General features: G+C 41.9%; 1 protein-coding gene across 1 annotated transcript; it reads left to right on the forward strand.

Annotated features, from left to right (window-relative positions):
• Positions 1-3,935: 3,935 nt before the first annotated feature.
• On the forward strand, positions 3,936-24,964 carry cplx3b (complexin 3b). Its single transcript, XM_037756042.1, has 5 exons — positions 3,936-4,071; positions 9,845-9,964; positions 16,629-16,823; positions 21,741-21,828; positions 22,048-24,964. Exons 2-5 carry the CDS (start codon positions 9,909-9,911, stop codon positions 22,270-22,272), a joined length of 564 nt encoding a protein of 187 aa, XP_037611970.1. The 5' UTR covers positions 3,936-4,071; positions 9,845-9,908; the 3' UTR covers positions 22,273-24,964.
• Positions 24,965-26,349: the final 1,385 nt, after the last annotated feature.

Here is a 26,349-nt window from a genome sequence, read left to right on the forward strand (position 1 = left end):
CCCCCTCCTCACATGGGGAACAGCGCAGACTCTCACTAAATCACTGTGTGTGTGTGTGTGTGTTAATATTTGGTGTTTACAGATATGAGGCCTCTGAGGATAACTAGGATTCAGAGGCAGTGATGTGTGAGGGCCGAGATCAGATGAGGTCATTAGACAAGGCGAGCTTAGAGGAGTTTGTCCCTAGCTGCAGCTCTGTGAGGAAGTCGGCTGTGTGTGGTTTTGAGAGTAGTGGAGAGGATGCTCTTAGTTACAGCATATGTCAGGATGTTGACATTTTAGTAAACAAGATTTGTCAAACATTTAGCATATGAAACACAAAAGTGGTGTTTTAGATCAATTCTAGAAGATAAATTTGGGGTGGAGATAGGTATTTAATCTGCTCTTTCCTGTCACTGACAGAGTCTGAAGGTATACATGCTTAACGAGTTGGAGTGAAAACACACAATTTGCACGCTACTGTTAATAAGCTCTTAAAGCGCCATTTGCATGATTGGAAACGAATGTCGGACACCTATTTATAGCGCATAAGAAGCCCCCGTTCCGATCTGTCCCGACTCCATGAGGCCTCGTGTTTGCGGCGGTTCAGCTGTTCTCAGATTGGTTGTGTCCGCTGAGACCGTGTAAACATCAGTGCTCAAAGCCTTCCAGTGAATGGACAGACAGAGGGGTTGCACGCAAAGGCGAGCAAACATTGCACACATGGTCGGTGAGGATATTTTGGCGGGAGTTGGGTCAGTGTGGCAGACGGTTATAGGACTACAGAGGCTGCAGGCGGAACGTCTTTGCCACGAGGGTCTCACAAATTCAGAAAATCGCTTTCGTTCCCGAGGCAGACGCTTTCTTTTCTTCCCTCCTCTCTCTTGTTTGCTTTTGAATCCTAGAATTCGCCCATTTAGGGAGGGTCGAGGCTGGCGAGGGTAAAGACAGGCCAGTGTGCAGGTTTTCTGAGGTCACACTGTGGGAGTTGGTGCTCACAGTGTAAACACACCAAGACTGTGTTTATTTGAATGTATATACAAGCCGAGCTCTGCTGTGACTCAACCTCATGTGACTGTGTGCTGGGGAACGTCATCGCTCCAGTGACAGCAAAGCCTGCATGTGTGTGTGTGTGTGTGTGTGAGGAGATGTGTGTGTGTGTTTGCAGGAGAAACAGGAGTGAGGAGCGTGTTACAGACTTGGGGTCATAACTTCTGTCATAACTTCTCATCATGCTGTTGGGGGAGGGGGGATATTATGTAACAATGAGAAAGGGATGCATGTTGCTGGCATGGCTGCGCATGTGGAGAGATGGGGAAATCGGTGTGTATGTGTGTGTGCGTGTGTGTGTGTGTGTCTGTGTGTGTCTGTGTGTGTGTGTTATGGCAACAGATGAAGACGTGAGTATCCTCTGAACACCAACACCTCCCATCGTAACTGCCGTTGCTAACGTAGCTAGTTGCCAGAAGATGTTTTTGAGACTTGTTTTTGTGCATCTGTTTGTCAGTCTGTGTGTGTGTGTGTGTGTGTGAGAGAGAGAAGGAGAGAGAGAGGGAGAGAGAGAGAGAGAGAGAGCGGAAGCTGTAACTCTTATAACACACAAGAAACAGATGGAGTATGAGGCTTCAGGCAGACCTCAGGGGTCACAACCAAGATGACAAGATATATAGAGAAGATTGGGCATGCTGCATCATGGGAAATATGAAGTATATAGTGTGTAATGAGTCCATTGAGAATTGCATTGTACTAGAGGTTCAGGTCCACTCCATTTGATCAGTGTATAGCTTAATAGGTGTAGACAAAATAGTACAAACACTTCTCCGAAGTTGAGTCATATCACCTTGGGTGTTAATTCGCAGTATTTGCCAGCAACTAGCAGACAGCGGTCTGAAGAGGTCAGATCATCTGAATAAATAAATGAATGAAGCCTTTATCGCCAAAGGGGAATTTGCTTCGCACAAAGAGCATAAAAAAATATCAAGAGAACGTCAACAACCATAAATGACAGCTCATAATATAACATAAAGCATGAGCATCATAAAGAAGCATCATTTGGGAAATCAAAAAAAGGACATCAGGTGCAAGTTCAAAAAAGTGCGTAGTCCAGACCATGTGATCAAGGCTTGTTAAGCAGCTGAATGCTGCGTGGGACGAAGGATGTGATGCCTCTTTTAGTCCACATCCTTGGCATACTATACCTGCATCCTGAAGTGGATCTGCTATGATGTGTACTGGTCTGTCATGTGAATAATACTGCACATTGGTTCCCCTCTTATCTTGCCACCCAGTTTAACAACCCTGTCCAGTTTGTTCTTGTTCTGTACAGACGATGCTTCCTCCAAACACTGAATACAAAAGGTCAATATATTCTGAATGAAGCTGTGCCTAAACTGCAGAAGCATCAGTTAAGCAGGCCTATGTAACTTTTGCTGGCCATATTGGCTACATGTGACAATAGAGTGCTACAGGAATGAGTCCTAAAACCCGGAACTGAGTTAGCATTTTTACACTTCCGGTTCCCTCGACTAGAAGTCATTATTTTTTTTTAACAGGTTTTTAGTTAGATGCCTGAAATAAGGTCTGCAAGCATTACAGATTTTAACATTTTGTTCTACGATATAAAATATGTCAATAAACATCCCATTCGTGAATTATGAAGCTTTTACGTGTCTTAAAAAAGGCGGTTGCTAACAAGTGGCATATGTATATCTTAGTGGCAGTTTGCTCTAAACCGTCCTCGCCACTTCTAGCAGGATGTAAAGGTTTCTGACTCACGTAGACTACCATGTCCAACTTCCACCTGCCTTCTGCAGACACTCACTCCTTGGTCAGCTTCAAAGATGAGGCTCGTATAGTGAGTGAAAAGTTTATTCCACGAAAATGAAAACAAACAAAAATATATCCACATGACAAATCTTGGACTATCAAAAATGGCCCAATTCCGCTAGAAAATAACTGAATCTGTGGTCTACAATCTGTGGTCAGAAAAATTGTTGCTTCCCATCCTGCTCCACAGAAGCCTAACTCGCAATAACAGACACTTAAAGGGACACGCCCAAATTGTCCAATAGCAGGACGACTAGAGGAGCACATCTTAACAGGGCAAAACACATATCACTGAATCTAAATGGATCAAAGCCCATTCTATGACATGACTAATTGACCTAAATTCTAATGTATGTCAAACATTTTTGATGGCATAACACAGTGTACCTTTTAAATGATAATCAAATGCAAAAAACTATAAATAATACAATTTGGCAATATGGCAATATACAATACGGCTCTTACATAATAAGTATCATGTTTGCCACAGAGTTTATTTTCTGCAATAATCCAAAACCCAATGGAAAAATCCCATTGGCTTTTTGTCAAGGGAGCCCATTGCCATGCTAACTTCCTGGTTGGCCTACACAAATACGTCATCCCTGCAGCACTCTATTGCCTGTAAATGCTAAAAATGTAGTGCAACAGTCGCCCAAGTAGAGGAAAGTCATAAAGTCATAAAATGGACTCAGTAATGCCGGTTACACACAGCGATACTTTCCTAAAGTTTGCTAACATTAGCCACCATAAGCTACTGATCTTACCAGAACAAGTAAGGCTGAAGCAGCAGAATCTGAGTATTGAATTGATCAGAGGTTGTGTTTTATTGCTTATTAATTAAACTTTAATTTATAAGAGGACTATTGAGTTATTTCTTCTTTCAAAAGTTACAAAATTCCACTTTAAAGACATCACCATTTGTCATTGTTCCCTATTCCTCATGTTTCTGCTGTTTTCCCTCCATTGTGTTTCCTGTTTGTTCTCTCATGCTGTTTGTGTTTGTCTGGGCGTGGCACTCCACTCACACCTGCTGCCAATCAACCTGCACACCTGCGACCTGTCCACTCATCAAGCTCCTGCAATATATCTACCACTAGCTCTACACCCACACATCATTCAGTTCACCAACGTGGTCCTGAGCTTGCCCGAGTTCTGTTTTTGAGTCCAAAGACATTAAATGAGCATGATAACACCATTAGGTAAACCTTTTCTGAGAGCGAGTGGAATGATGCACCCACAAGCAGGAAACAACAAACATGTCTTCTGGTGAGATACTATGTGTTTACTTCTTGTTTTACTGTGATAAAGCCATTGTAATGTTTATCTGTGCCATACTAAATGTACAATGGCACAGGTAGAGAAGAGCCACAAAGTGACTCAATAATGACAGTTATTACTCAGTAAAATCTATCTAAAGTTTGCTGACAGTATAGCTAACATTAGCTGGTTAACTTCTGTTTTGAATGTGTGTTTTGTGGTAAAAAAAAAAAAAAAGAGGACAGCTGTGTTGTTTATTTTTTGAAAAGTTACTAGTCTCACTTTTACTTTTATACCAGCCCTGACATTAATGACAGCGTATGTCAAACACAGCCAAACATGTTGGAGGACATTGAGGACATTTCCCACCTATTGCTAACTAGCGTCCGACCTAATGTGACCAATATGTTTCAATGTCACTAAGTTAGCTTAAAGTTAAAGTGCATGGGTATATTTTAAGAATATACTCACATATACACTATTAAAAACTGAAACAGGGTGTAAGAGAAATTAGGAAGTGTCCTCTGAACTTAGAAAATCCTTGAAAAGCTTAATATGAAACTCAAAGCAGAGTGTTATTGAAAGAATTTGCAAATTGAGGAGGACCTTTCTCCTAAAAAAACTCAAGCATGGGATTATCTACAATATATATTAAGTCTCAAATGTCACAAAACAATTTGTTGTGAAATGACTTGGAATTAAAACCCTTCGTCATTCTCTGTCGCTCGTTGCCGCCCCCCAGCCTCTCCTCTCCTCTGACCTTCACCCCATCATCTCCAGCCATCTCTCTCACATCCATGTCTCACTCCTCTCACTTCCCAGCACTGCTCTATCTCATCCTCCTCTCCTCCGTTCACCCTCACACTGCCGTTTGTTTGCATCTATTCATGAAAGAGCATTTTCCGGTTTTCTCATTCCATTTAAGCTCAGCCAGCACTAACCCATTGTGCTCTGATGTTCCTCTCAGGCAAGAGGTCTAAATCAGGCAGGGAGGACGGGGGAGGGATGGAAGGATGGAGGGAGGGAAGGAGGATGGTAGGGATTTGAGGGAGGGCTGGGGGTGAGGAAGGAAGGGGGAGGGAGGATAAGAAGGAAGGGTTAGAAGAGAGTGAGAGAAGCGAATGTGTGAGAGCAGTGAGGGAGAGGTGTAGAAGAAGTACAAGGGGAAAGAAAAGCTAAATAAGCAGAGACATTACAGCGCCTGAGCGGGCTGAGCAGCCAGCCATATGCTCATAATGTGGACTCAAATCTCACCCATGACCTTTCCTGCTTGCCATCTTCTCTCTCCTGCCTCTTTCATGTCTCCCGAAAATACAACTGGCTCTTGTAAAATGACAATTTTCCTTATATAACATACTAATATCTCTCATTATTTTCACTACATTTACTACGAGTTGTTGCAGCTAAGGGTCATTTTAACAACTTAATTAAATGTGGATAAAAAATCCCCTCCTCTTAATCATTTGACGTCCAACACACAGATGATATCACAGGCCGTCTCGCTGTGCGGCATCTTAGCCCACTCTGTACAGCCCAGCGGGTACAGCATGGCAATAAAGCTGCAACGCTTATAGGGTTTAAACCCACCGGAGCTACTTACACTAAATCAAGTTCATGCATTTGAATGCACAGAATTGGAGCATGCTAATATTAATACTAGACTGCGCATACATGGAGATAGGAGCGGCATTTGATGTAGGCCAGTTTCTTTAAAGTGGTTTTAACAGGTTGGCAGCAGTTTTACCGAAAATAAAGAACACTTAATGCAGTGTGTGGATTATTAAAAAAACACTTGAGAACAGATGTGTGTAAAAGGGAGTATTATAACAGCACTGCTGTTTGCAGGATTGTGGGTAAAGGGGGGAAAACAAATTAAATCAATGACTGACATGGTGACACACAAGATGAGAAGTTTGAAGACTGTCAATCTGGACTTAAAGGTTCTCCATACGATATCCAGAGCGTTAATATAGCAGCAGACAACTATTTAGTGGAGTAATGTCTACCTGAGCAGAGAATGAAGTCACTTTCCCACGGTGTGTGTTGTAATCCGAGCTTCTCCTTGCTGTGTTGACACAGCCGGGCCGGCCGTGGGTGACTTTTAGTGGACTTGAGCGTGCCCCACTGGCTAGCTCAAGATATATAGATATGATCCCAATCTCGCATTTAGCACCTTTTAAAATGTGCATAGACAAGATGGCCAAAAATAAGTTCATAAGCAAACAACCTTGATGCAGACCTTTGCTCTCATTCAGCCACAGGTGCCTTGGTGAGGTTGACCACTGGTGTTGAGGTTAAGGTCAGCATTGCAGTTCGTCTGTTGTGTTTGCTGAGGTTGAGGTCAGGGCTCTGTGCAGGCCACATCAATCTCCCTTTATTAACCTAACTTTGTGCATTAGGGATTTGTCATGTTGAAACTGGAAAATGCCATCCCCAGTTGGATGCACATTCACTAAAATAAAATAACTAAAATATCATGGTATGCACCTTAAAGGGATAGTTCAGGTGTTTTGAAGTGGGTATGTATGAGGTACTTATCCATAGTCGGTGTCTTAGCTACAGTTGACGGTCGGCACGCCCACAGTTTGGAGAAACAGACCGGAGTTACAGATACAGGAGCAAAGCAACACAGTGCTGTGGACGGGGCCGACAGCAAAACGTATTTTAGTCACCTAAAAGAATCAATATCACTTTAAGTGTACGCTATATTTAGAATATTTTCACTGCTTTACCTTGCCGTCAGACAGCCTTTTTTCGACAGGGAAATGAAGCTGTTGTATTCATCCATGCTCTCGCCAAAGCCACCAGACTCCATTGGAAAAACCCTGTAATTTTACCTAGCAGAACACGGGGGTTGCTCGCCCACTGCTGCTTCAACCAGTTAGTTCACTTAAAGTGATATTGATTCTTTTAGATGGCTGAAATACGTTTTGCTGCTGGCCCCGTCTACAGCACTACTTCTGTGCGGTAACTCCTGTCTGCTTCTCCAAGCTGGGGTCGTGCCGTCCATCGTCTACTGTAGCTAGTACACCGATTATTGATAAGTACCTCTTACAACCCCACTTCAAAACACCCGAATTATCCCTTTAGATACAGAAAGGTATGTTGAAAAGGGGTCTACATTTGCGGCCTGGTTAGATGGTTAGAAGGAGACTCCCTATCTGTTAACTGCCTGGCATCTGTGTAGGTTCTTGATCTAGCTTCTGTCTCCGGAGTCTGGTGACAGGAGCTTCTGTTTATGTGATATCCTGTTGTTAATTCTCGATCTTCTCTTGATGAGGCTTCCTCAGCAGCTGGAGGTGTCCTCTCTGAAGGGTTTTTGACGTCTCAGCACAGCAGCTATCAGAAACAATACTGTATCGTCTTTGTACTCAGCATCATTCATGTTTTGCTCGTTTCAGCTTTTAATAAAACACCATTTAGCGAGTGTGCAGAGGACATACTGCAGTCTTGCGTGTTGTGGCAGAGTTCACGGCAACAATGTCTCTCAGCAGTTCCATTTATTTCAGTGATGATTTGTCTTTCTGATTATTGCGTTGCAGTCCCAGACCCGTCTGCTCGCAATTTTAGAGGCAGCTGTTCTGCAATGTTTCTGACCATTTTGGGCCTTTTTTTCTGTTCACACTCAATTTCACAACCAATTTCAGCCAATTCTCTGAACATTTGGGTTTCATCCTTTTGCACATTTCTCTGCTGTGAATTCTATCGCCGAGTGCGTCTCTTCGAAGCTTCTTCTCACACTTTCTATCATGCCAATGTGTAATTCGAATCGCGGTCTGCGTCCCTGTTTTCAGTCATCACTTTTTCCAGTAAATGTATTTTTTCTTTGTTGAAAAACTGATTTAGAGGCCACTGCCCCTCTGTGAAAATGTACACGTTAAATCTAAAAGAAATCACAAAATGCATGCTTCTATACTGTAATAAGAAAAATACAGACTTTAAAATGCTCACCCAGAATATTTTTCATATTAATATCTTATCTATTGACGCCAGATTGTTGAGGAATGATAAAAATTCCTAAACATTGAAATGGATAAATAGACTGTTACTCATCAACGTTTATTGAAACAAGCTGGAAAGGAAAACAAGTTAGATTTTATCTGAGCATGTGCTCCAGTAACAAGAATACAGTATAAATATAAGCAGCTGTATGTCAGAGAAAACAAAAAGCATTAAATCTGTGGTGACAGTGACGAATCTCAAGAGGAAGATTTACACATATCAACTTTAATATAGCTTTAAAGGGACAGTATGCCCAAATACCAACAAAAACATATCTTGTCACTTGTGGTACCTATACATGTAGATATGGACAGATAAAACAAATATAGATATCAATGTATGCCGGGTTTATTTGGTTTTAAAATATCTGTCTCTGAGAGTTCTGACATACAATTGAGGGGAATCGAGATAAATATTTAACAGCAACATCTCTTTCCAGAAACAGTGTACCCATTTCTGTGGATAATCCACACAGACTGTGAACAGTTTTCAACTGCTTTCTACCAAAGAGACAATGTGTTCTGTGGATTAGCAGGGACACCGATTCTGGGAAGACATGTAGCTGTGATTTTTAAATATAATTATTTCAGTATGGTGTTTTTTTTTATGCCTCTGCATTGCCGACAGCCGTGACCAGAGGCATTATGCTTTCGGGTTATCCATCCGAACCATTCTCGTGAAGCGATATCTCAGGAACACCTTGGAGGGAATTTCTTCAAACTAGGTGTCCGCTTAGACTTAAGGATGAACTGATTAGATTTTGGTGGCCAAAGGTCACTGTGACCTTACGTCTTGTGAAAGCAATATCTCAGGAAAGCCTAGAGGGAATTGTATTACATCTGACACAAACGTCCACTTGGACTCAAGGATGGCCAGATTACAATTTAGTGCTCAAAGGTCACGGTGACATTTTTGGCCATAACTCAAGAATTCATACGTTAGTTATGACAATTTCACACAAATGTCTAACATGATAAAATGATGAAGTGATGACATTTTGGACAGACATGAATGTAAACTGCAAACTTGACTTGTTGGCGGAGGAATACAACCGCAAGGCGGTAATTCTAATTTTGTATTTGGTAGAACCAAGCCTTCCAGGGTAACATTTACGGTCTCAGACCCAGTCTGATGCAGCTCTAAATGTCAAGTTCAAAAGTATAAATGGGCTTCTTTTGCTCTGTTTCAGAGCCATAATGTTCAGCTCATGAGGAAGTAGTTGATGTTAGCTGGGGGGACAGTTGCCGGGCTGACATGCGGTGTAGTTCAACACCTCCTAGACAGCCCGCGGGGCATCAAACCACCACCGTTGGGGTGACTCGCTCGCCACCATATGGTGCCGGGCTACTGTGACCCCACCTGTCTGTTCGATCTCTGGTCAGGAGCTGACGCAGGGAGAAATAAATCCTAACAAATCATCAGCCTATCCATATGGCGTCGGATGCTTTCTTGATTTTGTCATGGAGTACACAGAGCACTTTTCACTTCTAATGGGATTAGCATGATATTTTGTCATCTCACGAGGGGGCCGCCACTCACACACTGCTTTCCTTAAGACAGGCATCCCAGTGAGTTGGTAATGGCGTCATCTCCGCCATGTGTGAATTAAAAAAAAAAAACTCCCTGGATGCGCATATTGTTTGCTGCGGGGCACATTTGTTTGATGGGTCTAATCCCTTGACTAAAGAAACAAAGGTGTAACATTCGGCTGCTTAGGATCAGCGAGTGTGTGTGTGTATGTGATGATGTACATAAACCCATCTCCCCCAATCCCACACAGGCTCCTAATCCTAGAAGATCAAGTGTAACCAGGCTGGAAGTGTGACTGGGCGGGAGCCAGCGGGATGCTTTGGGTTATGTTGACTCACACCGTGATCCCTCCTGCCTCACAACAACCACAGTATGTCACGCTTCTGTAACCTTTTGTTGCCTCAAACATTCCTCTTATTTGTATTCAAAGGCCAAATGTTCTCTTATCTTGCATGCACAACCTGTATTTTTCATCATCGTTCTACATCTGCATTGTTTTCCTCCATTATTCATGACTTATTTTTCACCAATGAGATTTTGACTGATAGCAGAAAAACCGAGACTAAACACAGATGTTTATGCCGGAAGGGAAAGTAACGTGTCAGGTTCGTGTGCAGCCATGCACGGCTTCCACAGTAAACATCTGTGTGAAGGCTTTGCATGCACTTATGCTTCATATATGCGTAAAATAGAAATGTTAATTGTCACAGTACAGTAGGCAGTAAAATGGGATGAGCACAAACAGGAGCCAGGGAGCATTGACATGAGCCTATTTCTAAATCAGGTACTGTGTGTAATGGGTTGTTTTTTTCTGTATTTGACCGTGAAGGTTTCATTTCACTCCCACATGCTTTTATTTATCAAACAGCTGATTGTGTCCCATTTAGTCAGAGAAGCACTCAAAAATATCCTGTAATGTGAAACAATTTTACTGATCATGACATTTTATTTAGACGAGAGTGTGAAGTCAGTCTTATTTCAGTTCAGTTTCTGATATTTTTTACAATTAGGGCTGCCCCCTCTTTGTTGATTAGTCGACTAATCAGTCGTTTTGATCTTAGTCGACTACGATTTCTGTAGTTGATTCTGTAGTCATTTTCATTCCCCCTGAGCCAGTCCGTCCGTCCAACCATCCGTCCGTCCCATTTACGTGAATGCGATATCTCATTATCTTATATCTCATTTCTTGAGGGAATTTCTTCAAATCTGGCACAAATGTCCATTTTACCTCAAGTATGAACTGATTTGATTTTTGTGGTCAAAGGTCAAGGTCATGGTGACCTCACAAAACCTGTTTTTGGCCATAATTCAAGAATTCATATGTTAATTATGACAATTTCACACAAATGTCTAACAGAATAAAATGATGAAGTGATGACATTTTGGACAGACATGGATGTAACTGCAACTTGACTGGTTGGTGGAGGCATACAACCGCGAGTCGGTAATTCTAATTTTGTAATTGGTTGAACCAAGCCTTCCAGGGTAACATTTTATAGTCTCAGACCAAGTCTGATGCAGCTCTAAATGTCAAGTTCAAAAGTTTAAATGGGCTTCTTTTGCTCTGTTTCAGAGCCATAATGTTCAGCTCATGAGGAAGTAGTTGATGTTAGCTGGGGGGACAGTAGCCGGGCTGACATGCGGTGTAGTTCAACACCTCCTGGACAGCCCGTGGGGCATCAAACCACTACCGTTGGGGTGACTCGCCCGCCACCATATGGTGCCGCGCTACTGTGACCCAATTAATAAATTATGACAATTTCACACAAATGTCTAACAGAATAAAATGATGACGTGATGACATTTTGGACAGACATGGATGTAACTGCAACTTGACTGGTTGGTGGAGCTATACAACCGCGAGTCGGTAATTCTAGTTTTTGCTTTTTTTTCCAAGAATCTAATGAGCACATCTTTGGTAAACACATGATTAAAGTGGTGCTGTTGTGTGATTCTTTGTGGAGAAGTTTTACAGATCTATCGATTAAATCAACCTATGGATTAGACAACAAAATCGCATGAGTGTTAGCCGACTAAGAATTTCTTTGATCGAGGACAGTCCTAGTAACAAAGCATTTTTTTTACGAATTGATACCCATGGTCATATTTTAGGTTATTATTTGGTGAATTGAATTATTTGGTAAATCTTCTGAGCCCTCTGACTCTAACCCTGACCTAACGTACCTTTCAACATGCTTTTGAATACTACTCTCACCTGCTTGGGTTAACCTACATTGGCTTGATGGGCAGGTTCATCTGAATGATCAGTTGTCCAGCCACCATCAATCATCACCTAGTTCCACTAGTCTCACAAGTGCCCACTAATTAGCAACTCCTCTGTTATCAGACATTTTTCCACACACGATTCATGTCTTACAAAAGCTGAGCACTCAAACAAAACTCTAAAGAAAGCTACCACTGTCCAACATCAGTCTCTGAGCCACATGTGACTAAACAGCATGTTGCCATCACAGACCCAACAAGCCTCTCCAGCACTCCTAGCAAGCAACAAACCACACGGACTGTAATGAAAAGATCCTCTACCTTGTCATCTTCGTCTTCGTACTAAGGAAACTGATGTCAGTATATCACAATAAGGGGGTGAATTTGGTGCAACAACACCTCTGTTAGAAGCTCTTACAAGAGGAGACTCTGCTCTCACTTTTAAGGCCATCGAGATTGTTCGGTGAGGCTCAGCTGCCAGAACATGTCATCATGTGAAGGCTGTAGTCCTCTTTACGGAAATGTATGAACTTCACCATTAAGCCTGTGTGTGTGTATGTGTATACATCATCTTGGTTTCAACCCTCCTGCTGGAGCACCTGTAGTCAGGGCTCAGTGATAATCCATGAAAAAAAAGTGAGTGAGTGAGACCTGTGCTGCATGGGAACAGATCCCATGGGTGTGAAAACCAAAAGCGCAAAAAGATATAATTTGATGTTGAAACATGCTGGTTAGGCAAATTCTTTATTTTTATTAAATTTCACAGAGATTACAGTTTGGATCTCATTCACCGCGTTACGTTTCAATCTATTCACCGGTGGCGGCTTTGAAGTTGGAGAGAGAGATTTAAAAGCGAGGCAGGTATAGGCTAACAGGGCCTCTCTAAGCCTGTGACAAAAAAGACACTGAGACGCTCTGTGTCTCCTCCTGATCCACAGGGACGGGGAAAGTAGGCCAGGCTCGGTGTCAGACTGCTGCGAGGATCAAGACGCCAGAGTTGTTGACTTGTAATCAAAGTTCCTTTTCACAGTTTGGATGTCAAGAATCTCAAAGAGAGAGAGAGATTTAAAATATTCCTCACACACACACACACACACAGGTCATATTTTTAGAAGTGAGGCTTTCCAGCTGAACACTGCGTCACCCAGTGTCATCACCAGCCTTTTTTTAATAAATCATCTTTTCTGGTGGTTGAACTATTCACCCGCCTACCCCATCATCAAACACAGAAAACATGAGAGGAAGCAGCACAGAAAATCCTATAGGAGGCCCTAATAAGCATAAGACACTAATATTATAAACTCACTACAGATACATGAGTCACTACAGGAGTATTATGGTGATGCAACTTGAGACTCAAATTTCTAATTTTAGGATGCCAGCTCCAGTTTTCTGAATGGTAGGGGCTAAGGGATATTAACAAGGACACTGAATGCAGCCTCAGACTGAAAGATGCATTTACATCTAAAAATATAGTTACATGGGTTAACACGCATGCACATATTCATATGCTTTGAGGTGACCTGACGTTAAGGAGGATGCATATGTGTGCCCAAGTAAATGATATAACTATATATTTGCGCATTTGTTATTTTAACTCTACTCTTTCTTTTTGTCATTATTATTATTGTTATTTCTTTTCTTGGTTTTGTTTCGGTTTTGAATGTCGAGGTTGTTTTCTCTATAGTGTACTTGATGGGTTTGTCTGTAAGCTCATCTACTTAAAAGTTGGTTTATAGACTGTTGTAATTATAAAACGGTTGATTGCATATATGAAAACAGCCTTGAAAAAAGGAAAAAAGAAAGTATAAAAAAAAGAAAGATGCATTTACAGCTCCATCAAATAGAATTGAGTTTGTTGTTGTAGGCTACATCAAGCAAACCCTACTAGGGGTAAGAGAGCGACTCATCACTTCTAAGTGATTAAAGCCCAGCAAACCGAACGCATGCACAGAAAATCCTATAGGATCTTAATAAGCATAAGACACTAATATTATAAACTCACTACAGATACATGAGTCACTACAGGAGTATTATGGTGATGCAACTTGAGACTCAAATTTCTAATTTTAGGATGCCAGCTCCAGTTTTTCTGAATGGTAGGGGCTAAGGGATATTAATAAGGACACTGAATGCAGCCTCAGACTGAAAGATGCATTTACAGCTCCATCATGTTCAGTAGAAATGAGCTTGTTGTTGTAGGCTACACCAAGCAAACCCTACTAGGGAAGAGAGCGACTCATCACTTCTAAGTGATTAGCCCAAGCATGCCAGTGGGTTAACAGACAGCCATTTCATTTGACTAATTTGCAGTTAGGAAGCTCTTTGTGTGTTGACAAACTGCTCCAGCGCACACATGACCCTGAGAGAGAGACAGAGGCACCAAAACAGCCAGGAGACACTGAGGAGGCTCGTCACGTGTTGTCCCCCCCTCCGGAGTCCATGCCAGACTCCATCGCAGAGCAGTGGCGGCTGGTGCAAATTTTTATTGGTGGGGCTGTGCCACATCCAATCAATTTAAAGAATGCTTTGAAAAACACAACAGTATAAAATGTATTCAGTGGTGGAATGTAACTAAGTACTTAAAGGGACTGTTTGTAACTTTTTACACGTATAAATGTACCGGGTCGGGATCCCATGCGCGCTCGCGTGTGGCCGGAGTCTCTGCTCCTCTGCCTGCTCGCCTCACTCACACAGCATGCGTTCTCGCTGTCTCGCTCCACCTCTAGACGTGAACGCGCGCTCACTACACACTGCAGAAGAGTTAGTTTAGCTCTGAGAACATCTAGTGAATGTACAGTGGACGTTTGTGCAGAAATAAATGCTGCAGCTCCTCCAGACCAACAGAGGTTTTACGTGTCTTGTGAAGTGACGGGGCTCCGCAGCGAGAAACGTTATTGTCTCCCTCCGGGCGCAGTCGGGAGGCGATAACGTTTCTCTTCCTGCTTCAGCCCTGGCACCGACCCGCTTTTCCTGCTTCAGCCCTGGAGGCTGAAGCAGGAAAAGTCAACACTAGTATCAGCATTGATTCATGGAGAAACCTCTGTCTGGTCAGCTAACATTACTGCCAAGCAGGTGAAATATAGAGTGATATGTGGTTTTAGCTGACGTGTGTCGCCTCACTGTTTTGAGCGATGCTCGTTCATGTCTATTTAGAGCGAGCACAAGCGCGAGCCGGACACTGACTTTCGTTGACTTAACGGCCAGAGGTGTCGCTGTTAACAAGCAATTCTGAAAGTTACAAATAGTCCCTTTAATACAAAATATAATCACATTACAATCAAATTACACATATTACTGGGTGCATTCCATATTTAAACACAAATATTGACAATTTGTATAATTTGTATTATTATTAGTAGTAGTAATAGTAGTAATAATGTTTTTTTGTGTGTGACTCAGGCCGTCTATTGGCCAGCCGCCACTGATCGCAGAGTTATAATCAGACGCTGAAATCACGGTGGAGTATGGCAAGCCGTTTGAGCATTTATTCCATATCCTTGATATCAGACGTCAGTGTCCTCCACTAGTTCGGTCTTTGTCAGCACTAGTTGGACATTTGAACGCACTAGTTGCCCATTTTGTCTTACTAGTTGAACAAAAACTCTTACTAGTCACTGTTTTTCAGCAACTAGTGGCCATTTTATCCAACTAGTTCCAACAGAAGCCTTACTAGTGAGACTGTATACCACACTAGTAGGACCAAAGTCCCAACTAGTCAGCTTTTTGACACACTAGTGGACCTCTGGACCCAACTAGTAACGCCGACAGTCTTACTAGTTAACTAGTAAGCTGCAAAAGCTTTGACATGTTAACTAGTAAAGGACATTCACCTCACTAGTTAACTATTAAGGTCAAAAAGACCTTCACTAGTGCAACTAGTGGGCATTTTTTACCTTACTAGTTAACTAGTGAACATTTTGAGCAACACCAGTTAACTAGTGCAGGAAATTGTAGGTCAGTTAACTAGTAAGCTGCAAAAGCTTTGACATGTTAACTCGTAAAGGACATATTCACCTCACTAGTTAACTAGTGACCTACAATTTCCTGCACTAGTTAACTTGTGAGGGCCAAAATGCTCACTAGTTAACGAGTTAAAGCATTTTTGACCTTACTAGTTAACTAGTGAGGCTCAAAATGTTAACTAGTTAAAGCCTTTTTGACCTTACTAGTTAACTTGTGAGGCTCAAAATGTTCACTAGTTAACTAGTAAGAGAAAAAAGTCCAGTAGTTGCACTAGTGAAGATCTTTTTTTACTTTACTAGTTAACTAGTGCAGGCCAAAAAGAGCCTCTAGTTGCTGAAAAACAGTGACTAGTGAGAGTTTTTGTTCAACTAGTGCGATCAAATGTCCAACTAGTGCTGACAAAGACCAAACTAGTGGAGGACACTGACGTCTGATATCAAGGATATGGAATAAATGCTCAAACGACATGCCATAGTGGAGCAGCCTACGATGATGCAGACGCGCGCCTCCTCTCCTCTCCATCCTTCCATGCAAGCGCACACGCAGTCCGGCGGTGCCTGGGATTGGATGGAGGTGGAGGGAGTGGTGGCTGCAGGACGGAGTCACAGGATTGGTAGAGTTCAGCGCCAAACTTGTTGACTCATAACTAGAGCAGCTCTCCTCTCCATCCTTCCACGGCGCGGAGCGGAGCGGAGCTGTCCAGGACCAGCGGTGCTGAAAGCTGCTTCCAGCTTCCAGACGCGCCTCTTGGAATAAACATTTTTACATTTCACAAGTTACATGCGCTTTGGTTTGAGCGTCACTTGAAGGGATATTTATCCAAAGCCCACCAACTTCTCATCCAGATCATCACACATACAGAGGAGTCTCCGAGGTGCAGCCATGGCTTTCATGGTGAAACACATGGTGGGAGGACAGCTGAAGAACCTGACTGGAGGACTGACGGAGGAGAAACCAGAAGCAGAGAAATCAGACGCCGCCGCGCAGGGCATGACTCAAGAGGAATTTGAACAATACACGCAGCAGCTAGAGGAGGAAAAGTAAGTATTCAAATTCATCTTAATTGACAAACTCGAAGTCCATTTAAAAAAACTGAATTTTGATAGGTTTTTCATATTTATCCACTTTGCAGGAGAGAAAGACATGTTAAGCGAGTTTAGTGATGAAAACTGCATTGAATTGAGCTCAGAATAAAGATTTGATACTTGGAGGCGAATTCTAATGTAAAATTTGAGGAAATTAATGTTCCCTTTCATATTCATCCTGTTTTGTATGTTTCCAGTATAAGAGATGTGTTTCTGTGAAGACATCTTTTTTCATATTAATCCACTTTGCAGTGTTTCTTGAATGGAAACTGCCACTTTTTATTTATAAAAGACAGTTATACCAGTGTTTCGGCAGGGCTGACTGGTATCGTATAACACTAAAACGAGGATTTGACAGTATTGACATATAAATGTATACATCAGGTTTCTCAACAGAGCCTGGAAAGTGTTGACAGCTGCATTACAGAACAGCTCGCTTGCACTACACCACCTGGGTTTCTTAAGTAATATCCGCATGCATTCATTGTAGGCAACCTGCAGCTTATGCATGCTTATGCCTTTTTAAACTTGGCCCACAGGGGGGCAGTATGATTGAAGCTTTGTTGTGATGTGTGAAGTTGTGATGAAAAACCTATACACTGTTAAGAATTTCCCAGTAAAATAACAGTAAAGAACTGGCAGCAGGGGTTGCCTTTATGTTACTGTAAAATTACCATCATTATACTGTCGCTGAAATGTACAGCTTTGTACTGTTAATGAAAAATACAGTTTGAACTTTATTAATTTTACAGTTAATTTACTGTTTAAAGATACATTATATAGCTGTTTTTCCACATTTCTTTTACATTATCTTACGGATTTGTTTCAATGCACTATTTAGGTTGTATTTTTTACATACAACATTATTTTTTGCCTAGATGAATAGACTTAGCAGGTTACAGACATAGGAATAGTCACACTAAATACAATTAAAGGCACTTGTTAGGAAAAAGGCTATAATAGACTTGTTGACACTTTTCCCAAAATGTGTGTCTATAGCTGGCTACAAGCACAGAATGCAAACCATAACAACATGTGAGTGAAGAACAATAAAGCTAATTCACTGATTTTACAATCATGTACAATGTGCAAGCCTCACATGTGCAGATCAGGTCCCAGAATTAAAGAAATACTGAATGAAACTGTTTCTGATGATACTTTAGACAGTTGATCAGCAGTAACGTGCTGTTTTTTAAGAATGCATTATAGTTCAGTTAAAGTAATTTAACAGGTTTTCTTTTGTGTTAACAGTAAAGCACTGTTTTTAGCAATAACAGGTTAATACTGTTGAAATCCTGCTGTAAATTAAAAGCAATTGTTTACAGTGTATGTGTAAGGGAAAAGCGTGGCATATATAATAAACAGTGCTGCGTTTTTCTGTGTGTGTAAGTAAATGAGCAGAGCGTTTCCCAAGTGCGCGCTTTTTTACGCATCAATGCAAATAAGATGAGCGCTCCTCACACAGCTGCTCCTCTCGCCCAGGGAGATCTACGTCTCTTATAGCTTCGGCACAAATGAGTAGCACCGTCTTTAATTTGGGATTCCTGGAATCATTGTTCCACCGAAATGTCCACAGGGATTCATGCCTGGAGGCGAAACGTGTTCCTATACTGAATAATGAGCCAGACTGTGTGGTAAATAAAGTAAAACCTCTATTTGGATATTATCAGAGAGCAAACATCCAGCAGTATTTACAATAGTTTCTTTATTAGCAGACTTTCATCATCCATATATAGCCAATATAAGTTACTACTCAAGATGGTGGCGTTTCTCCTATAGAAAAGTATTGCAGCTTATAGAAAAGTGGATATATTTATATTATATAATGGTATGACCTCTATTATATATCTAATTTAGTGTTTTTAGTTTATTTTGTATATATATTTTTACAGCTGTGATTCCAGCTGTGTGCACCATTGAGTTATTTTGTCAGGCTTGCTTTTATCATTTAAATCTTTGCTCTGTGTCTCACCTGCAAAAGTGAATCCTTTACATGTTAATGTGTCCTAATTTACATAATTTGTTGTGGTGCTTATCTCCTGAGCGCACTGGGGGAGACAATGTAAGGTAACAACAAGGTCATTTGGCAAACAGAGTTCAGCCAGCAGACAGCATCTCACTATTGATTAGTGTGATGCTTTTCCCTTGGAGCAGGACTCAGCATCACATATCAGATGTACACTGTCCTGCTTATACAATAAGTCACCATATATTCACAATGTGGTATAAAGAATTCAGACTTTTTCAGTTAAATGGTAGATTCTTTATGTATTTCAGTTAACACAATTTGTAGGCATCTAAAGCGGCACTGCTTGCTCTCTGCTGATAGGAGCACACCTTATAAAGACCAATCCCTGTGCTCATTCTCATCAACACAAACACATTTGATGAACACTTTTATCTAAAGTGCCTCCATGTTGCAGGCATTTTAAGCGTGAGTGGGAGGTGAAGTCCTAACAGCATTAACACACCGCTCAGCCCACTGAGCTCTACAGGAGGCCTGGTGAGATGCTTAACGCTTTGCTGTCGTAATGTGACCTTCAGTAGAAGTGAGTTATTAGTCAGAGGTGCTAAACATGAGCATAGATCACCGAGAAGCCCATACTGCTCCGATTAAAGCAGAATAAGGTTGGGGGGGATGGGGGGGTGCTCACACTGGCATGTCACATGTAGACATTTTATCACCCTCAGCACCCGGGCCACAGTGACAACCCTGGTCATCTGATGCCCTTGAGAGGGGAAGACACAAAGCTGTGCTCATTGGCTGCAAGTGAGCGCTGCACTAAATCCGTGCGCCATTCAACGTTTGGCCCACTCATGTTAATACAAAGTGAACTCAGGCTCACACGGCATCTCCAGATAGAACGACCTTCCCTCTGACACATTGGGTACAAACACTTTGCAAACCGTGCCCGTGGTCCTCCAGCGTCCCCACGCCTTTTAGAATTATGTACAATGCAATCTCTGCCACTGTAGCTGTGAAGAATGTCATCTATGGTGTTTATTATTTATGATAAGCACATACAGTGTTTCACTGACTCTAATAAAATGTGGTCTTTTGTCACTGGATTGGTGCTGGGTTTGGCCTCAGGCCATACAAGCAAGTTTGTCAAGCATCATGTCATGTTGTTGACTCATGATGTTAGAGGCATTTCAGCAGATTTAGCAATTTACGAGGGACAATTATGAACCTCACTGAAGCCATAAATATTCCAGTGACGTTGATTGGAGAGAGCATTGCCTGTAGTCTGTAGTCTGCCCTCTGCTGGAGGCATCACATACTGTAGGCTGGATTGTTTGTTTACAAGAGACATCTCCTTACATTAGGGTTTCTACAAGACACATTTTAGAAATGCCTCAATACTGTACTTCTCTTGTATGCAGAATCAGACTTAAGGCGATTATGAAGATGGTTGGAGTGTCATCTTTCATTTCTTAGACGGTTTGCCTTAAACTGCCCATTTTGCAAAGGCAGTTACGAAGCTCTTTTGTGGGTTTCCAGCCTTGAAAGATGAAAATGGCAGGCATTTAAGTGCAGCTAATAGGGAGGCAGACTGAAGTGCTGCACAGCGAGATAAATCCAGGATATGTATTGGGTGAGTTGACAGTTGAAAGTGGGGGGAGTGGTAGTGAGTCTGCAGTTAGTAGGTTACCTCTAGTAGTCCTCATCCCTAGAGGACTAAAATCCCTCAGAGGAGCGCTGGGCTGACAGGATGCCACATCTGGTGCTCCTAAACATAAGCTGAACATCTCTTCCTGTTTTTTTTGTTTTTACCCCACAGCATCACTGATGCTGCTCCACCTTCTGCTGCCTCTACCCTCTGTAGTTAGATTTAAGAGGAGACATGGTGATGCCAAGCTCAGCAGAAGCCCTAAGAGGCTCTTTAAGCAGCAGTAGGCAAGATTGGAGCAAATATAATTAAAAGTTATTTTTATAAAACCTTCACTATATCCCGACAGCAGTGTATGAGACAGGTAATCTGAAATAAATCATGTGCCTCTGTGTCCTCCGGTGCTCCTAATGGCATCTTCAAGATTTCACAGACCAGAGGAAAACAACCAATCAGAGCCGAGCTGGAGTCTGCCGTCTCTGAGCAGCTGTCAATCACTCACAAACTCCGATCAAACAGTCAAACTAGGCAGCGCTGATCAAATATGAATCAATATTCTGTTACTGTAATGCCTATTTCTCACCTCAAATTTTTTCAGAAAAATCTTGTAGTGTACTGTTTAGTTCTCATTTTACAGCTTAACAGTACACTACAAGATGTTTCTGAAAACATTTTAAGCGAGAAATAGGCATTACAGTAACAGAATATTGATTCATATTTGATCAGCGCTGCCTAGTTTGACCATTTGATCAGAGATTGCGAGTGATTGACAGCTGCCTCCGTTGAATGAACATCCAATAGGAACGCTCTCTCTCTCTGAAATGACCTGTAATTGGCCAAAGTCTCCCGTCATGGGCTAGATTTCCTAAAACCTGAAAAAAGAGCCATGAGGAGGTGCAGAAGTCTATTTTTTCCTCAGAGCACTTGAACTACAAAATGCTGAAAGTTTATTATGAAATTTTTGCCCAATGATGCCAAAAATATTCTACCTACCCTCATTTTAAAGCAGAGATACAACTACACATGGTAGTAATGAACATTCATTTTCTTATAATAAGTGTGGTTTGTTTGTATTGTATTCCCCTTTAAATGAATGGAGCTTGGAGTTAGCGTTGCTATTCCAAAGCTTCCCACAGGTGAAAGCGTAAAAAAGACATTTCATAGCCAGCTTTGTTTGGAAACTGTGTTCCTCTACATCTGTATGTTCAGTGACACAGAGAAAAAATTGCCCAAATAAACTATTCTTCATCCTTTCTCGCAGACAAGAACGAGAAGCCTGTTTTGCCCAGAAGAAAGCTGAGAGGGCCACAGTTAGAAGTCATTTCCGGGACAAGTACAGACTACCAAAGGTAAACTAGTCCAGCTTTGCTTTTGTAAAGAAAAAGCTAAGACGATGCATCTTTGGATTGAAGGGCTGACCAAGCATGACACACATAAAAATGCTTCCAACAGGATCACTGCCTCTGTAAAACCCACACATTCTTGCAGCTTAGAACTATATTTCTACAAACTACAGTGGGATATAAAAGCCTTTGTTCTAAATTTGTCCTGTTGGGTGTCTACCTCAGAACGAGACAGACGAGACCCAGATCCAACAAGCGGGGGATGACGTGGTGTTGCCCACAGAGCTGGCCAAGATGATCGCCGAGGACAACCAGGAGGAGACGCACAAGCAGTCGGTGCTGGGCCAGCTGTCCAACATCCAGAACGTGGACATGGACCAGCTGAAAGACAAAGCCCAGGCCACACTGGAAGACCTCAAAAAGCAGACGGAGAATTGCAATCTCATGTGATCTGGCCGACTCTTAAGTCCCAGAAGATTAGAGTTTTACTTGTACAAATATTTTTCAAAGGCAGAGCTGCTCTGGAGGTAGACGTGTTCTTATTGCTTTAGTGGAATGTCAGTCGGCAGAGCCACATAATAACAGTTTTTCTAGCTGTGCAGAGTTAGACGGAGGCCCTGCAGAAAAGAAAGTAGAAGACGAAGAGGAAGCTGAAATGTGGGGCTCGTCTTACCAACTAGAAAGATTAATTCTTGCCATAGCGTCATAGAGGTGAGCTAGTTTAGCTATAGCTTTCCTGTTGACCTTCAGATATCCTAAAAGTCATGAATGTCATCCATATTTTTACTGAAATTAGCTAACTTGCACTCCGACACTTACTTGGCTCTCCCCATTGGGATTTAACCCATGAGATTATTTCTGCCTTTAGAGCAGCTCCTCCTCTGAGAAATATTAATCTATTAAATCCTTTACTCCCTTCATTCCCTAACCTCCCTCACTCTCTGTACCTCACGTGATCGGTGATAACACAATAGGATTCTGCAGCAGAGGTTTCAGGTGTGTGTGTGTGCAGGTTTTTATTGCTTCCAAATACACAGCAGATGATTTCACCGATGGATCACTGAGATCAGCTGCTTGGTGGCAATGAAAACACACTTATGACGCACACTCTTGTGAGGAGGCCATATGTGTGTGTTATGTTGAATTTGGGAGATTTGGCCATTTATTTGAGGAAAAATACGACGAAGGAGCCATTTGTGGAGTTTATATTCCACGTACAAAAGCACAAAATCATTTTAGAGCAACAAATGAGGCTGATTTTTGTCATAAGTAGCTTACTAATGTTGGCCCCCTGGTGCCCTGATTAAAGCTCCCTGTGAGCTGCATTAATCTTAGTTTTAATCTTTTACTAGACATATCATTACGAAGGCTTCTTTTTTTTATCGTACTTCAGCGTGCCTTGGACATCCGTACAAGGCTGTCTCCTCTAGAGCTCCAACATCTGTAAGCTACTTTTCACAAAGACGAAGAAAATAAGAAAGAGGAACATAAGAAATTCTGTGCTGCATTTTTTTATGTTGTAAGAATTTCCAGTTGAAGGAACAGTGTGTAGCATTCAGGGGGATCTATTGGCAGAAATGGAATATAATATTAATAAGTATGTTTTCATTAGGGTATAATCACTTGAAAATAGAAATTGTGTTTTCGTTACTTTAGAATGAGCCATTTGTATCCACATACGGAGCCGGCCACCATGTTTCTACAGTAGGCCAGAACAGACAAACCAAACACTGGCTCTAGATAGGGCTGTTCGCGTTTTCACTTCTTTTGCGCCAGCCACTGTAGTTCTCCTACACGCTTGGCACACGGGAGAAATTTCAGTTGGTTGCAATCCTCAACCTCCCCAATAGATGCAGCCAGATCCTACACACTGCACCTTTAAATAACTGTTCTCCCAAATTTAACCTAGCATCAACTACAAATAGGGAGAAAATCTGTGTTTGTGCTGCATCTAGAGGTTAAAGCTGCTCAGATGAGTGAAATGTAAATGCTTTAGAAGTTGTATGCCAAAGCCTTTAGTTGAAAACACTTTGACCAACATAAAGGAAATGGGCACAAATATGTCAAACTGTGTAACTGTGGTGTGAGTATAAATCCACATACAAATATTTATGTTGTGTAAGATGTACATGTATCTGCCGTTTGCCTATACTGTCGACAGCAGCGGGTCATTTCTTCGCTCTGTTTTCATCGACTCGCCGGGTCTCGTAGTGTTGTCACATGACCTTTGACCTGTCCTCCATCTCATTGACCCCCTGCGTCTCCGTGGTGCCGTTTTGTGCTGGTGGATTCGTGTTGTGTAGCCGATGTGATACGTCAAGTGGTGTCTCTGTAAAAAAAAAAAACTCGTCCTGTGGCTGAGAGTGCTGGTCGTAGTGTCACACAGCACACAGTCACTGTGGGCTTTACTGCGTGATTCAGTATTCTGTCTATGTTGTTTTCTAGCCAAACGTAAGTGACGGCGAATCAAGAAGTGGGGGGGGGGGGGGGTGTTGTTGATGTTGTGTTACATCCATATACGCTACATTTTGACAGTGTTTGATTTGATGTAGCAGTGGTGCTGAGGGCGATGTCAGCGTTGATCTCATATCTGTCCCCGCTTTTCTTTGGGTACTTTATGATTCGAAAAGTTTTATTTTGAAGGAAATATGGGCAAAAGGTTGACTGTTTTCTCTGTAGCCACGTTACTGCTGAATGAACGCTGAGGCAACACTTAAACATTTACAGTACAGTGGTTGTTGTCACGTGATAGACAAACAATATATTCATAACATTCCAATAATATAAAGCAGAGGAAAAGTTGCAATAAGTCCTTTTATAATAGAGCTGTCATGTTCGATCATGAGACAATATTAATAGGTGGAACAGAAGCCATAAAGAAAACTGTTTGCTTTGTATGAGTGTGTGTGTGTGTGACTTGAAATAATAATTCAATAACTCAATAATAATAATAATAATATACAAAATGTATTTTTTTGTGTTGTCATCCTGTGGAACTGATTTTTCAGGAAAATGGCTGCCATGACACGCAGTTTTATTCTTCTCGTTCTTTGTTTGACAGTATCTCTATCATTCTGTCTCTGAAAGTATTTCAGTGATTTTTGAGTTTGAACTGCAATAAACTGATTTTTAGGATAATGAACCGTATTTCTGTTGTGTGTTTTTTTTGCCCAGAGCTGCAACTGTACTGTATGTGGCGAGTTGTCAGTAGTCTTACATTTGCAGCAACCAGAACACCAGGTGGAGACAAAAATACTCTCACAAATACAGAAGCACCCAAGAGGGAAGCGGTAGATACAGACTGATAAGGTTATGATTGACGTGTCAGTTATGGGATGTTGTGGTCAGTTAGTAATAAAAAAGAGAAATGGTTTAGCATTTCATAATCAAAACATCCTCATCCTGTGGCAACAGTGCTGTGATGGAGTCAAATAATCCACATACTGTATACCAATGTGTCCGGTACAATGGGTTAATTCAATTCAAGCTGTGCTGAACTGCATTATATCATTAAGTGAACACTGTGTAACATTTCAGGGGCTCTATTAGCAGAAATGGAATATAAAATTCATAACTATGTTTTCTTTAGTGTTTAATAATCTGAAACTAAGAATTGTTGTGTTTTCGTTACCTTAGAATGAGCCCTTCATATCTACATAGGGAGCGGGTCCTCTTCAAGGAGTTTGCCATGTTTCTACAGTACCCCAGAACGGACAAACCAAACGCTGGCTCTAGAGAGAGCCTTTCATGTTTTTACGGCCATCGTAGTACTCCAACACGCTTGAGAAACTGCGGTAACGTGAGCCGCAGAGTGCAAAACCGTGGTACCGCCAGCCGCCGTCTGACATCCGTTGCTCCTAAAGTAGTGTTATTATGGTAAGGATGGCTTCTGAACGAGGCAAGCGGCGTTACCATGGTTTTGCACTCTGCAGCTCACGTATACCGCAGTCTTGGAAAGGGAGGAGTGAGCAGAGGGGTACTCCAGCTCGTTCTCATTCCCAGGCCGTTAAATACAGAGGCTTTGTCACGGCCGTCGGCGTTCGGTACCGCCACGCACGGCACCCTTTAGCGCCAGTATGAAACACACTGGGCATTCCATTGACTACAATTTAAACCCATCCGCTGCATAAACACTCTGAGAAAGTGCGCCGGGAGTGTGGTAACGTAGTTCATTGTACAAACTTAGTAGTTTTAAACCCAACCATGTATTTCTTTCCTAAACCTAACTAAGTGGTTTTGTTGCCTAAATCTAAAGTGATGCTAAGGGGCGTGACAAAGCGGCGGAATGCGACGAGTTGGGATGAGAATGTGTTGGATACTCAGTTGGTTGCAATTTGCAAACATTATAGAGGTGGAGTTTATGGCAGAGCTGTTGTATTGAATTGCAATAGATTGGTCAGGTGTACCTAATAAAGTGGCCATTGTGAGTGTATATATGTATGTAGATGGATATATAGAAGATGGACAAAACAATAGACACTGCTTTATGACGCTTACAATGTTGAGACGGTAAGACTTATATATAAG

This window comes from Sebastes umbrosus, chromosome 2 (genome assembly GCF_015220745.1).
Source record: "Sebastes umbrosus isolate fSebUmb1 chromosome 2, fSebUmb1.pri, whole genome shotgun sequence".
Lineage (NCBI taxonomy): Eukaryota > Metazoa > Chordata > Actinopteri > Perciformes > Sebastidae > Sebastes > Sebastes umbrosus.